General features: G+C 40.8%; 1 protein-coding gene across 1 annotated transcript in view; it reads left to right on the top strand.

Annotated features, from left to right (window-relative positions):
• Nucleotides 1-15570, top strand: part of GALNTL6 (polypeptide N-acetylgalactosaminyltransferase like 6) — a 756971-nt gene that overhangs the window by 724463 nt on the left and 16938 nt on the right. Inside the window, exons 10-11 of the mRNA XM_049772673.1 lie at nt 1697-1813; nt 12688-12837. Of these exons, the coding sequence (XP_049628630.1) occupies nt 1697-1813; nt 12688-12837 (267 nt within the window). The remainder of the gene's footprint in view (nt 1-1696; nt 1814-12687; nt 12838-15570) is intronic.

Genomic DNA, 15570 nt, shown 5'->3' with positions numbered 1-15570 from the left:
TAGGAGCTTGCCAGAGAGCAGCAGGCTCCAGGCAGTGAAAGCAAAAGGAACCCCTTAACCTTGGCTCTCCCTGCATCCTTTTGAAATGATTTTACAAAAGGTCCAATCTCTTTGCTGGGAGGGGCTGGGGAAAGTGAAGGACATTGAGTTTAACCTTAATTTAAGCAGAAGACAAAATAAAACAGTGAAAAATGGAACATAGTCTCAAATAAAAAAAGCACATGTCTACAAGACTATTTAATTATTTTATGCTGAGCCCCATTTACTATTTTGCCAACTTGATCCCAGAATTGTTGCTTTTCTTTTCTTTTTTAATTTTTGTTTTGGGGCTATACCCAGTAATGCTCAGGAGTTATTACTGGTTCTGTGCTCAAGGATCACCCCTGGCGTTGCTCAGGAGACCGATAGGCTATTATCCCATATTCTCCTGGCATGGGACAGAGACACTGAAAGAGGTGAAATCATGGAAGATGAACTGATGCTTTTGCCAAATTCTCTGAATGAGGAAGTTGGTCCCCACCCACAACACTCTCCTCTGAGTGATTCTATTCCCAGAGAGTGTGAAATGGTAACCAACTGCCTCTACCCATCGCACATCAGCACTTCTATTTCTTTCTAAACACCCAGTAGATCTCATAAAAGAAATCTGCTTTCTCTGCTTGATTGTCCTATCCTCCTTGGAATAGGGCCGTTTATGCAGCCTTCTGTCTAAGAAATTCCCAACTTTACCTTTTTTTATTGACTAGATGTAAGGAGACTATTAAAATTCAGGATTGCATAATGCATAAAAAAGGTAGAGATTACAGCTTATTTATCGACAAAAGCAGTCAACTATAAATGATATCCATCTCTTCTATAGCATGTGGTTCTCATGCCAACCAATGTAATAAAATCTTCAAGCAGGAAGATGTGACAAGGGCTTGTCTTTATCCAAACTTACTGCTCTCTCTTGGTATCAAAACTTTTTACCATCTACTTTTTCCCAGCCCTAACTACTCAGTATCTGATGCCAGTGTTCATAGGCAGTGTCCAAGACCACAATGTGGGACCATTTTTTCTCATTCTGAAATATTTCAAGCTTCAGGTTTTACATAGGAAATATTCTTGTGTGACAGGATCACTCCAATAATACTATTTTTTCTCTTTATGCCACAACTCAAGGGAAGTGATTTTCATTCAGGAGAATCGCTAAATGTTGATAGCAGAAGACTTAGATCATCATTGTGAACATGAAATTAAGGTCTCCATGAGTAGTAGAGAACTTTGGGGTGCTTATCAGCCCCCTCTTCCACTACACTCTGCACCCACCTCCTCTTGCATGAGATCTGATCTCCATCCCAGCTGATCAATTCCACACTCTGCATCCACCTCCTCTTGCTTGAGATCTGATCTCCATCCCAGCTGATCAATTCTTAGTACAGATGCATTAACCCTATGTTTTTCCATGCATCTTTTACACAGCTAGCTGTAGTTTTGCTATTTGATCATCTCCTGGTCAACAGAATTTTGTAAGCTATGTTCTATTGAGTTTACTGATGGTTTTCTAGAAGTTGCATGTCTGTTGAAGGTCTCGTTCAAAACATGTATTATTGTAAAATAATACAGTAACCAAACATAGAGCAGCATATCCAAATCCAGGAGTAGAACAAGAGGGGAAAAAGATGCTCCCAATCTTACTACCTTTATTTTTCCATAGATTCGCAATGTGGCAGCCAACCTGTGTATCGACAGCAAACATGGGGCCACTGGGACGGAACTGAGGCTGGACATCTGTGTCAAGGACGGCTCGGAAAGGACATGGTCTCATGAGCAGGTGGGATGTCTCTCCCCCATGGGGAGCCATGGGAGGGAGTAGTGCTGTGATAGTCACTGAGAATTTCTATAGGGTATTGGAATATGAGTAAGATTCTAATCGCTCACTAACCAGCTCTGTGCTGAAGGGAATCATTTACCCTTTCTCTTTCTCCTCAGAGCAGATATCATGTATTGAAGTATTCTGAAAAAAAATGGAAACTGTACACCGATGGCTGAAACTTAACTATAAACATATTTTTAACCGTGGTGCTTAAATAAAAAAATTATTATTTAAAAAAATGAGACATTAGGGCTAGAGAAATGGAACAGCCAGGAAGGTTTTTGCCTTGCATGGGGCCTATCGGGGATTGATCACCAATATTCCAATTGGTTTCTCCAGTTACCACCAGGTGTAATTCCTAATCACAGAGCCAGGAGTAATGCCAAACAAAACAAAAAAATAAGGGAAAAGGAGCTAGAGCAATAGGACAGCAGGTAGAACACTTATCTTTGCATATGATCATACCAGGCTCAATCCAGGGCATCCCATAAGGACCCCCAAGCCCATCAGATGTTAGCCCTATGCACAGAGCCAGGAGTAAGCCCTGAACACACCTGTTGTGACCAAAATTAAATAAACATAATAATGAGAAGGGAGCTTGTAGTGCTATTTACAATCGCCAGAATCTAAAAATAACCCAGATGCCCAACAACAGATGAGTGGCTAAAGAAACTGTGGTACATATACACAATGGAATACTATGCAGCCATTAGGAAAAATGAAGTCATGAAATTTTCCTGTACATGGATGGACATGGAAACTATTTATTATGCTGAGTGAAATGAGTCAGAGAGATAGATAGACACAAAGTAATCTCACTCATTTATGGGTTTTAAAAAAAAAAGTAAAAGACAGCATGATAAAAATACCCAGAGATAATAGAGATGTAGGCTGGAAGTAGCAGCCCATGACATGAAACTTACCACCAAAAGTGGTGAGTGCAGTTAGAGCACTGACAACTTCCATGATAATGATACGGAGAGAGAGAAATAGAATGTCTATCCTGAAGACAGGCAGAGGTGAAGGAGGAGGGAAATGGGGCGGGAAAGTCTCACTGGTGAAGGGTGGTGTACTTTGATGACTGAAACCCAACATGAGCATTTCTCTAATCACAATGCTTAAATAAAGAAATTATGAGAGAGAGGGAGAAGAAGGTTTACTCTTGCAGTCTGTTCTTCCTAAAACACCTATATCAGGTGCTGCTTTGTTTTTTCCACTCTGGAGATGCTCGTGTTTTCTCTTGATTAGTAGTTCCTCTCTTTCTCCCCACACATATTCTTAAGTGTCGATAAAAGCAATCTTGTTACACAAAAATAAAATAAAATAAAATAAAGGAGCGTAAAAATATCAATTGTGACTCTAGTCAGAGTCACAGATCATACAGTATGTGGGAGCTTGTACCCACAGTCTCACATCTGCAATGCAGCTGTTTTAGGCCCCCAAGTGGGCAAGGGGAGAATGGGTGTCACATCTATTAGTACATAGAGTTTCTTTATTTTATAATGTAATTTTCTAAAATAATATCACTTAAGGAAAAAACAGCAGTGTGTCCACTATTAAGCTACATTCTTGCTTCCCTCTCTTCTCACCCCATCTGGAATTTCACCCAGCCAAGATGGTTGATGGGATGTAAACTGAAATGCCTAAATCTGATTTCCTATTTCTATCCCCTGGAATGTTCTGCGATGAAATATATGCCTGATTGAAAAATGCTGCTGAAAACAAATATCAACAGAACTGACTCTGCTGCATACACTGCAAAATATTGGTTCATTGTTTTCCCCCTAGGGCAAAAATCCAAAACAAAGCAGAAAAAAAATTAATAAACTATATGGCATGTAATTCAGGAAATAGACACCAGAGGGCAGCACTAGATAAGCAGACAACTGCAGAAGCAGAAGACAAGTCTCCAGGCACTGAAAATCCATCTGTAGGGGCCAGAGCAATAGTATAGTGCTTACGGTGCTTGTCTTGCACGCGGATGACCTGGGTTCAATCCCTGAAATTTCATGGAGTTTCCATAACTTCCAGGAGTAATTTCTGAGCACATAGCCAAAACTAATCCCTGAGCACTATCAGATGTGGCCAAAAAAAAAAAAAAAAAAAAAATCCAGTTGTGGAGACACTAACAGATGTTGAAAGGATGTTTTTTAAAAATCACCATATATTAATTTAGAGGTTAAAGTCTGGCATGCAGCCTTGTGTTAACTATAAGAAACTGTGTTTTAGTCCATGTGTTAATGACAAAAATAGGAACCCATTCGATTTTAACATTTCTATTAAAGTTCTTGGATGAGCAAAAAAAATAAAAGTAATGAGGAATGAAAGATATAGGTATTCTTCTTCATGCAAAATCATCAAAGGGACCTGAGGTAGCCCACGACCCAAGATAGGCCCTGTGTGCAAATGCCCCAAGCATCCAAGACCATCAACCCTGGATGCCCCAGGACTGGTGACCTAGTCTCCTTTGGCCCTACAGATCATGAGTAGCACATAAGCTTCCGCTCTGTCATGGAAGGAACCCTGACCTGATTGGCTGAGTATCTCCAGAAGGGGACCACAGGCCTCCTGAGCACTGTTTGAGAGCACCCTCACACTCCCAATACAGAACACCCCCAAAAAAGAGCAATTAATGGAGTAAAATTATCCACCATCCACAGATACCCCACAAAATGGCAAAAACTCAGCACTAGTGAAAGAATAGTTTCCAGGCACCATGGGCATCCTTGGGTGCATCTTGAGGAGACTCTGACTTCTCTGGACAGAGCCCGGATGTGGGTCCTATTCCCAGCGCCTGCTTTCAGCTGTGAGAGAGTATAGAGCCAGAGTGCACTGACTTTCTGTTTTCTTTAGGGTGCAAAACAGAAAAAAAAAGAGCCCAGTAAAAGAGGAAGGTCTCAAAGATATTCTTCAAGACCATAGTAGGTGTGTACAGAAAGGGAAGCAACAAAGAGACCTCTAGTGATGGGGGTGGGGGGAGAACAGAGATCTTGTTGCCATGTTCTCTGAGTGCAGGAAGCCTTGCAGACAGCCGGCCTGGGTCCTGCGGAAGAAGCAGAGAAATGTGCCCTTCTAGGAGCCTGCGAGCAGCTGGGCAACAGGCCGGGAAGGAAATGGATACTGGGGAGGGTTCCCAAAGTTACTAGGATGCAGCCTTCCTTCCGTCACTCCCTCCCAGCCACTGAGCATAACTCCACAGGGTACAAAGTGCCAGGAGGAAGATGTACTAGCTCTGCTTTCTGCTAACCAATCACCAAGCAAAGCAATAAAATGTAACGACCCACAGAGAGAACACTATTGTCAGCCCTCTTCCTGGTCTGTTGTCAAGAGGAAAATAGATACCAAGTGTCCTGACATTATTCATATCCGGGTAGACAACAAGAGACCCACTACACATCAAACACACACACACACACACACACACACACACACACACACACTATTACATTTACTACAAAAACTAAGAACTGGGAATTGCATATTTTCTTGCAGCTATTGTTGTTTGGTTTGGGGGACACACCCAACAGTGATCTTGTTTCTGCCAGGTGTGGAAGGTGAGTGAACTGAACTATGTGCCAGACAGCTTTCTTATCTACTATCCTTGCTCTTTGGTCCTCTGCATCTATTTGAAAGTGTCACTCAAAAGAAGAAAGGAGAGACATCAATAGCCACTGAAACTGAGGGTTTGGAGGTGTAGCTGGTGTTGGGAGAACATAGGATCATGATATGTATGATCCTGCATTGAGAAAGATCTAAATAGTCTTATGAAAAGAAGAGCCTGCGAGTAGGGGGCAAACTATGCCTATCACCAAAAATGCACCTACATCAAACAATAAAAATACTTTCACCAGAGCAGCCTGTTCTGTTTAACAAGAATGCGAACTTAATGCATGAGAGGTTTAATGTCATATTGGGTTGACATGGAGATTAGGAAAGAACAAATGACATTAGAAAGCATCTCAGCAGCCTAAGAGAAAAAATTTAAACTACTGATATATACAAAATGATAAACAATCTATTGAATCTACCATTAAACTCAACTTGCATTTAAATTGCAGTTTTAAGGGGTGTGGGATTGGATGAGGTTCAGAGGCTACACCTGCACTCATGTCTATGGGTCACCTAGTCTGTACAGGACAGGAGTAATGGCACCAGTAAATCAGGCTCTCTAATATCTACATATCTCTCTGGCCCAAATTAAATATTTCTTTTTTTTTTTGTCTGAGAATATATTTTTTTTTATTTTTATTTTTTTATTTAAACACCTTGATTACATACATGATTGTTTTTGGGTTTCAGTCATGTAAAGAACACCACCCATCACCAGTGCAACATTCCCATCACCAATGTCCAAGTCTCCCTCCTACCCACCCAACCCCCGCCTGTACTCTAAACAGGCTCTCCATTTCCCTCATACATTCTCATTATAAGGAAAATTCAAAATGTAGTTATTTCTCTAACTAAACTCATCACTCTTTGTGGTGAGCTTCCTATGGTGAGCTGGAACATCCAGCTCTTTTCACTTTTGTGTCTGGAAATTATTATTGCAAGAATGTCTTTCATTTCTCTTAAAACCCATAGATGAGTGAGACCATTCTGCGTTTTTCTCTCTCTCTCTCTGACTTATTTCACTCAGCATAATAGATTCCGTATACATCCATGTATAGGAAAATTTCATGACTTCATCTCTCCTGACAGCTGCATAATATTCCATTGTGTATATGTACCACAGTTTCTTTAGCCATTCATCTGTTGAAAAGCATCTTGGTTGTTTCCAGAGTCTTGCTATGGTAAATAGTGCTGCAATGAATATAGGTGTAAGGAAGGGGTTTTTGTACTGTATTTTTGTGTTCCTAGGGTATATTCCTAGGAGTGGTATAGCTGGATCATATGGGAGCTCGATTTCCAGTTTTTGAAGGAATCTCCATATCGCTTTCCATAAAGGTTGAACTAGACGGCATTCCCACCAGCAGTGGATAAGAGTTCCTTTCTCTCCACATCCCCGCCAACACTGTTTGTTCTCGTTCTTTGTGATGTTTGCCATTCTCTGTGGTGTGAGGTGGTATCTCATCGTTGTTTTGATTTGCATCTCCCTGATGATTAGTGATGTGGAGCATTTTTTCATGTGTCTCTTGGCCATTTGTATTTCTTCTTTGTCAAAGTGTCTGTTCATTTCTTCCCATTTTTTGATGGGATTAGATGTTTTTTTCTTGTAAAGTTCTGTCAGTGCCTTGTATATTTTGGAGATTAGCCCCTTATCTGATGGGTATTGGGTGAATAGTTTCTCCCACTCAGTGGGTGGCTCTTGTATCCTGGGCACTATTTCCTTTGAGGTGCAGAAACTTCTCAGCTTAATATATTCCCATCTGTTAATCTCTGCTTTCACTTGCTTGGAGAGTGCAGTTTCCTCCTTGAAGATGCCTGTAATGTCCTGGAGTGTCTTGCCTATGTGCTGTTCTATATATCTTATGGTTTTGGGGCTGATATCGAGGTCTTTAATCCATTTGGATTTTACCTTCGTGCATGATGATAGCTGGGGGTCTACGTTCAATTTTTTGCAAGCGGCTATCCAATTGTGCCAACACCACTTGTTGAAGAGGCTTTCCCTGCTCCATTTAGGGTTTCCTGCTCCTTTATCGAAAATTAGGTGGTTGTATGTCTGGGGAACATTTTCTGAGTATTCAAGTCTATTCCACTGGTCTGAGGGCCTGTCCTTATTCCAATACCATGCTGTTTTGATAACTATTGCTTTGTAGTACAGTTTAAAGTTGGGGAAAGTAATTCCTCCCATATTCTTTTTCCCAATGATTGCTTTAGCTATTCGAGGGTGTTTATTGTTCCAAATGAATTTCAAAAGTGCCTGATCCACTTCTTTGAAGAATGTCATGGGTATCTTTAGAGGGATAGCATTAAATCTGTATAATGCCTTGGGGAGTATTGCCATTTTGATGATGTTAATCCTGCCAATCCACGAGCAGGGTATGCGTTTCCATTTCCGCGTGTCCTCTCTTATTTCTTGGAGCAGAGGTTTATAGTTTTCTTTGTATAGGTCCTTCACATTTTTAGTCAAGTTGATTCCAAGATATTTGAGTTTGTGTGGCACTATTGTGAATGGGATTGTTTTCTTAATGTCCATTTCTTCCTTATTGCTATTGGTGTATAGAAAGGCCATTGATTTTTGTGTGTTAATTTTGTAGCCTGCCACCTTGCTATATGAGTCTATTGTTTCTAGAAGCTTTTTGGTGGAGTCTTTAGGGTTTTCTAAGTAGAGTATCATGTCATCTGCAAACAGTGAGAGCTTGACTTCTTCCTTTCCTATCTGAATTCCCTTGATATCTTTTTCTTGCCTAATCGCTATAGCAAGTACTTCCAGTGCTATGTTGAATAGGAGTGGTGAGAGAGGACAGCCTTGTTGTACCAGAATTTAGAGGGAAGGCTTTTAGTTTTTCTCCATTGAGGATAATATTTGCCATTGGCTTGTGGTAGATGGCTTCAACTAGATTGAGAAAGGTTCCTTCCATTCCCATCTTGCTGAGAGTTTTGATCAAGAATGGGTGTTGGACCTTATCAAATGCTTTCTCTGCATCTATTGATATGATCATGTGGTTTTTATTTTTCTTGTTATTGATGTTGTGTATGATGTTGATGGATTTACGGATGTTAAACCAGCCTTGCATTCCTGGGATGAAACCTACTTGATCGTAGTGGATGATCTTCTTAATGAGGCATTGAATCCTATTTGCCAGGATTTTGTTGAAGATCTTTGCATCTGCATTCATCAGCGATATTGGTCTGTAATTTTCTTTTTTTGTAGCATCTCTGTCTGGTTTAGGTATCAAGGTGATGTTGGCTTCATAAAAGCTATTTGGAAGTGTTTCCGTTTGTTCAATTTCATGAAAGAGTCTTGCCAGGATTGGTAGTAGTTCCTCTTGGAAAGTTTGAAAGAATTCATTAGTGAATCCATCTGGGCCTGGGCTTTTGTTTTTCAGCAGACCTTTGATTACCGTTTTGATTTCATCAATGGTGATGGGGGTGTTTAGATATGCTACATCCTCTTCCTTCAACCGTGGAAGATTATAAGAGTCCAAGAATTTATCCATTTCTTCCAGGTTCTCATTTTTAGTGGCGTAGAGTTTCTCAAAGTAGTTTCTGATTACCCTTTGAATCTCTGTCATATCAGTAGTGATCTCTCCTTTTTCATTCCTAATACGAGTTATCAAGTTTCTCTCTCTCTCTTTCTTTGTTAGGTTTGCCAGTGGTCTATCAATCTTGTTTATTTTTTCAAAGAACCAACTTCTGCTTTCGTTGATCTTTCGGATTGTTTTTTGGGTTTCCACTTCATTGATTTCTGCTCTCAGCTTTGTTATTTCCTTCTGTCTTCCTATTTTTGGGTCCTTTTGTTGAGCACTTTCTAGTTCTATTAGCTGTATCATTAAGCTACTCAGGTAAGCTCCTTCTTCCTTCCTGATGTGTGCTTGCAAAGCTAAAAATTTTCCTCTCAGTACTGCTTTTGCTGTGTCCCATAAGTTCTGAGAGTTTGTGTCTTTATTGTCATTTGTTTCCAGGAACCTTTTGATTTCCTCCTTGATTTCATCTCGGACCCACTGGTTATTGAGTATGAGGCTGTTTAACTTCCAGGTGTTAATGTTTTTCTTCTGAGTCCCTTTGGAATTCACAAATAATTTCAGAGCCTTGTGGTCAGCAAAGGTAGTCTGCAAAATTTCTATCCTCTTGATATTATGGAGATATGTTTTATGTGCCAGCATGTAGTCTATCCTGGAGAATGTCCAATGTACATTGGAGAAGAATGTGTATCCAGGTTTCTGGGGGTGGAGTGTCCTATATATATCCTCTAGGCCTCTTTCTTCCATTTCTCTCCTCAGGTCTAGTATATTCTTGTTGGGTTTCAGTCTGGTTGACCTATCCAGTGTTGACAAAGCCGTGTTAAGGTCCCCCACAATTATTGTGTTGTTATTGATATTATTTTTCAGATTTGTCAACAGTTGTATTAAATATTTTGCTGGCCCCTCATTTGGTGCATATATGTTTAGGAGAGTGAATTCTTCCTGCTCTATATACCCCTTGATTAATATAAAATGTCCATCTTTGTCCCTTACAACCTTCCTGAGTATAAAGTTTGCATTATCTGATATTAGTATGGCCACTCCAGCTTTTTTATGGGTGTTGTTTGCTTGGATGATTTTTCTCCAGCCTTTTATTTTGAGTCTATGTTTGTTCTGACTATTCAGGTGTGTTTCTTGTAGGCAGCAGAAGGTTGGATTGAGTTTTTTGATCCATTTAGCCACTCTGTGTCTCTTGACTGGTGCATTTAGACCATTGACGTTGAGAGAAAGAATTGTCCTGGGATTTAATGCCATCTTTATATCGAAATTTGGTGTCTTTTGGTTAGTCTTGTCTTAAATTAGGTCTTTCAGTTTTTCTCTTAAGACTGGTTTTGTGTCTGTAAAGTTTCTGAGCTGCTTTTTGTCAGTGAAACCATGTATTCTTCCGTCAAACCGGAAAGTGAGTTTTGCTGGGTATAGTATTCTGGGTGAAGCATTCATTTCATTCAGTCTTGTCACAATATCCCACCACTGCTTTCTGGCATTGAGTGTTTGTGGTGACAGGTCTGCTGTAAATCTCAAGGATGCTTGCTTGAATGTAATTTCCCCTTTTGATCTTGCTGTTTTCAGAATTCTGTCTCTATCTGTGGGATTTGTCATTGTGACTAGGATGTGTCTTGGGGTGGTTTTTCTGGGGTCTCTTTTGGTTGGTACTCTTCGAGCATGCAGGATTTGATCACCTATATTCTTTAGCTCTGGAAGTTTCTCTTTAATGATGTTCTTGACCATTGATTCTTCCTGGGAATTTTCTTCCTGGGTCTCTGGGACGCCAATGATTCTTAAGTTGTTTCTGTTGATCTTATCATAGACTTCTATTTTCATCTGTTCCCATTCTTTGACTAATTTTTCCGTTGTCTGCTCATTTGCTTTAAGTTTTTTGTCCAATCTCTCCTGCTGTATGGAATTGTTATGTATCTCATCTTCCACAGCACCAAGTCTATTCTCAGCTTCTGATACCCTGTCCCAGAGCTTATCCATTTTGTCATTCACTTCGTTTACTGACTTTTTCAGTCCTGTTAGTTGACATGTTATTTCAGTTTGGAGTTTTGTCATTTCTGCCTTCATCTTTTCTTGGTTCTTATTAGTGTTCTGTTCAACTCGATCCATGGTTTCTTGGAGTCTGTTGAGCACCTTCCATATTGCTAGTCTAAAGTCCTTATCTGAGAGGTTGATTAGTTGTTCAGTCATTATCTGGTCCTCAGAATTGTCATCTTCATTCTCTATGTCTGATGCTGGCCTGCGTTGTTTCCCCATTGTCACACTTGTATTGTGGGTTTTTCTACGTGTTGTGGTGGTATTCATTGTCTATATGATGTAGGCAGCACACTCCTCTGGCTCCTCCCTTTCTGGATGGGCTGGCTTGCCTCTAAGGGAGGGGAGTCCTCCGTGGATGAAGCCTCACACTGGGTCAAATCTTAGGCCCGAGCATGCAACAGAGAAGACAGTCCAGAGAGAAATGCTTGCTTCTCTGATATAGCACAGTTCTTATTGTGATTTTTTCTTATTGTTGCAATGGTGTTCTTTTCTTAGAAGGAGCGCACGGCCGCGTAGCGGCTCTGATGGAGCCTCTTTTGCTCCAATCCCAAGAGTTTCACACAAGAGGACAGTAGACAGATATTTACAGTTCACACTCACAGTTGGGCCCCTCTGCGCAGGCTTAGATTCGTGTCTTTTCCCCGCCTGATGTCCCAAGCAGGGAATCCAGCTTCTGCAGCAGTCTGCCGGCTGGTTTTTATGTTCTGAATCCCGCCCTGGAAATGGCCTCCGGGATAGGGAGAGCAGATTTCTGGAGCCTCTTTTGCTCCACTCCCAAGAGTTTCACACAAGAGGACAGTAGACAGATATTTACAGTTCACACTCACAGTTGGGCCCCTCTGCGCAGGCTTAGATTCGTGTCTTTTCCCCGCCTGATGTCCCAAGCAGGGAATCCAGCTTCTGCAGCAGTCTGCCGGCCGGTTTTTATGTTCTGAATCCCGCCCTGGAAATCCAAATTAAATATTTCAAGTTATTAGTATCCTCTTCTTTCAATTAATCTGCTCATTTAAGCTGTGTGGAATTTGACCCAAGATTTTATCTAAATGAACCTAAAGACTTCCTTAAAGAGGTGCATCCTTTCTCTACTTTGTGGATGCGAGAGAAGAATTGGGGCCACACCAAGTTGTGCTGGGATTTACTCCTGGCTCTGTGCAGAGGGGTCACTCCTGGTTTTCTGGGGAACCACATATAGTGCCACTGCACCCAAGTCTCTCCCAAACTTCATTCTTCCCTCTTATATTTTTCCTGGATCTAACAGAAACTCTCATTGTTGGTTTCTGACTACTCTGTTGCAGTTGTTGTTGCCCCTATGACATGCACCGTTTTCTGTTTTTTGTTTTTTTGTTTTGTTTGGTTTTGGTTTTGGTTTTTGGGTCACAGCCGGCAGCGTTCAGGGGTTACTCCTGACTCCATGCTCAGAAATCGCTCCTAGCAGGCTTGGGGGACCATATGGGATGCTCGGATTCGAACCAATGACCTTCTGCATGAAAGGCAAATGCCTTACCTCCATGCTATCTCTCCGGCCCCAACATGCACCTTTTTCAACATCAGTGATTTCAAGACCCAGTTCTTTCCTGTAAATCCCAACGCATTGTTCCATGACACACTAGGGCCTGCTGCTAACTCTCTCTGTGTAAACTCACTATCGTTTTTGTGCTCTTGTTGCCTTGGTAGCTCTTCACATTTGGATGGAGAGAAGATATCCGGCCTGGTGAGCCACTGCACACTCGGAAGTTCTGCTTTGATGCCATCTCTCACAACAGCCCTGTCACTCTCTATGACTGCCATGGCATGAAGGGTAACCAGTTCTGGGGATACAGGAAGGTAAGGTCCACTCACAAAACCTTGAGGCAACTACAGTTTCCCCCAACTCAACATTTCTGATAAAAATTCATGGTTTGGGTTGGAATGGTTACCTGGACAGAACATGGCACATGGAACAGGTTAGGTAAGAGATAAAGCTTTTGACTTTGCTTTTTATGTGTATGACCATCATGGTAAGTTAGGATGGAAATGGTTTTGAGTCAGACACTGAAGTGCAAGAGAAAAAGAATGATATTAGTTTAGATAACTCTCTGATCAAGGACTACAATTCAATTCATGAAGTAAACATGCAAGTCTAAAAAATAAATTAAGAACCTCAATTCACACAAACACACTATTGTATCTATTTCTTCATTATAAATTGCAGACTCATTAGCTCAGGAACGGTCTGGGCTAAGTTATTTATGTTTATAAAATATTTATAAACATTTTTGTAGATGTCATTACTACAATCCTTCTACAGGACATTTGTAATTTGACCAAAATGTTGCCGAAAAGAAAATGTAATGGGGCATGTAAAAGTTTAAGGAATTACAAAGCTAAACTGGAGTGATATAAAAATAAATAGTTCAAACACAAAATAGTTGACAAAATACATAGCTATTAAATGATCAATGTCAAAGATTTGCATTAAGTTATTCTTTATTTTATTTTATCTTTTGTCTTTTTGGGTCATACAAGGCAGCGCTCAGGGGTCACTTCTGGTTCTACGCTCAGAAATCGCCCCTGGCAGGCATGGGGGACCATATGGGATGCCGGAATTCAAACCATCATCCTTCTGCATGAAAGGCAAATGCCTTACCTCCATGCTATCTCACCGGCCCCAAGTTATTCTTAATAATTGCTTAGAATACTATACTTTTTTTTACTTTCTTAATTCTTGAAGCATGTCTCAACTGTTAGGTAACAATATTCTGGAAATTCTCCATTCTGCGCCTCCAGGCCAGAGAACTGACAGTTCCTAGAACCAGACAAGCAGAAGAGACTTTCCACACTCCTGTGCTCTGGCATCATTCAGCTGTGTGCTGTACTACCAGAAAAATGACTTCCCCATCCCTTTTACCGTGAACTTGGCTAGTCTGAGGCAGAAGCCACATCATTATCACCAAAATTATAGAAAGCTGAAGAGAATAATTGATTCCAGATAATCAATATGGAGGAATACTGACTTTGGTCCCTGTTCCCCACTTAATAAGTTCTTTGGTTGGAGGATGACAAAAATACATGGAAAGCAGATTTATTTGTACATAAGTTTTATCCTACACACTTCCATCCATACCACATCTGGCAATTTGCAGCTACATATCCAAAAAAAAAAAATAGTTCAAGGTACCAATTGGTAGGCCTCTACAATACAGACCTTTAAAATCAAAGAAACTAACGAAAACAGATAGCTTTGATTGGAAATTATATGGGGGAGCAAAAAAATATGCACTAGGGAAACTTCACTCTTTTTCTCATCATTACCAATTCATCACAAATAATCCATCTTCTCAAACCCTTCTGCTATCCAAGATGACACAAATCTGTGTGGGGTACAATAAAGAGGCCTTTTCTACAGTGCTTTTAAGGGTGGGTTTTGACCTTTAAGATGTACTCTCTGAGCACATCAATAAAACAGCTGATTTGCTATTCACCTAGGAGGCTGGTGGTCCCTGCTGGCCAGACTATTTCTCATTACTGTACATTTATAGCACGAGAGACAGAACACTCAATAATGCGCAATTAAGCCAGGAAAATACAGTTGTTTTCATTAGGAGCTTACAAAAGCTTACAGATGGATAAGACCCATGAATACGCATGCATCTAGCACTCCTGGGAGAAAGAAACAAGGACTGCTGTGGCTTGAGGAGAATTCTCAGAGCTTTTATACCTTAAACCCTGATCTCCAGGGACTTGTGAAAGAGGAATCCCTAAATGCCACTAAGCCAGGGCTCTTTTCTCAGCTCTTTGAGTAGCTGTTGGCCTTAACTAAAGGTTGCACTCTTTAGGTATTTAATAACAAGCAGGATATTTATGCATAACCAGGAATGTGCTAAAGGCTCAGAATGGCAACATCTCCTCTTGATTGGTGAGTCAGATGGGTGCAGACTCTATCTGATTTAGGAAGTTCCTCCTGTTTGTTTCCAAGGCTATAACCAAAGCATAAAGGTACAATACATACAGCAAATATTTTTTCTCCTGGGGTTGGGATATTTGAATACACTTCCCTATTTGGTTACACTAATTGTTCCTGGGGAGCTCCTTCTTTTATTAACAAGTTCACAAAGAATCTAGCCCTGAGACTGACCGGAAGCATGTGTCCTTTGAACACCTTCACCCCTTTCCCCTTTTCATACTTTAGCTGTTTTTAGATGCGCTCTTTGCCACATATAAAGGGAGAAGCCAGAGGGGCCAGAGTGATAGCACAGCTGGTAGGGAGTTTGCCTTGCATGCAGCAAATATCCAAATATTCAGCATCACATATGGTCCCCCGAGTCAGCCAGGAGTGATTTATGAGCACAGAGCAGGAGTAACCTCTGGGCACCGTCGGGTGTGACCCAAAATAAAAAAAAAAAAGAAGAGAATCCTTGGTCCCCAGGCTTGTAATTCGGTCTAGTTGCCACTTAGTTTGCACACATAGAAGGGAATCTAGCTTTGGTTTTATTTGACCACCAGGGGGACCCCATTACAAGAGTAAAGAATGATTGAACGTGACCTCAGTAAAAGTAATTATCTCTCCACATCAGAGAC

Source organism: Suncus etruscus, chromosome 4 (genome assembly GCF_024139225.1).
Source record: "Suncus etruscus isolate mSunEtr1 chromosome 4, mSunEtr1.pri.cur, whole genome shotgun sequence".
NCBI classification, from domain to species: Eukaryota; Metazoa; Chordata; class Mammalia; order Eulipotyphla; family Soricidae; genus Suncus; species Suncus etruscus.
Note: the sequence above shows the minus strand (reverse complement) of the source record. Positions and strands in the feature narration are given on the sequence as shown.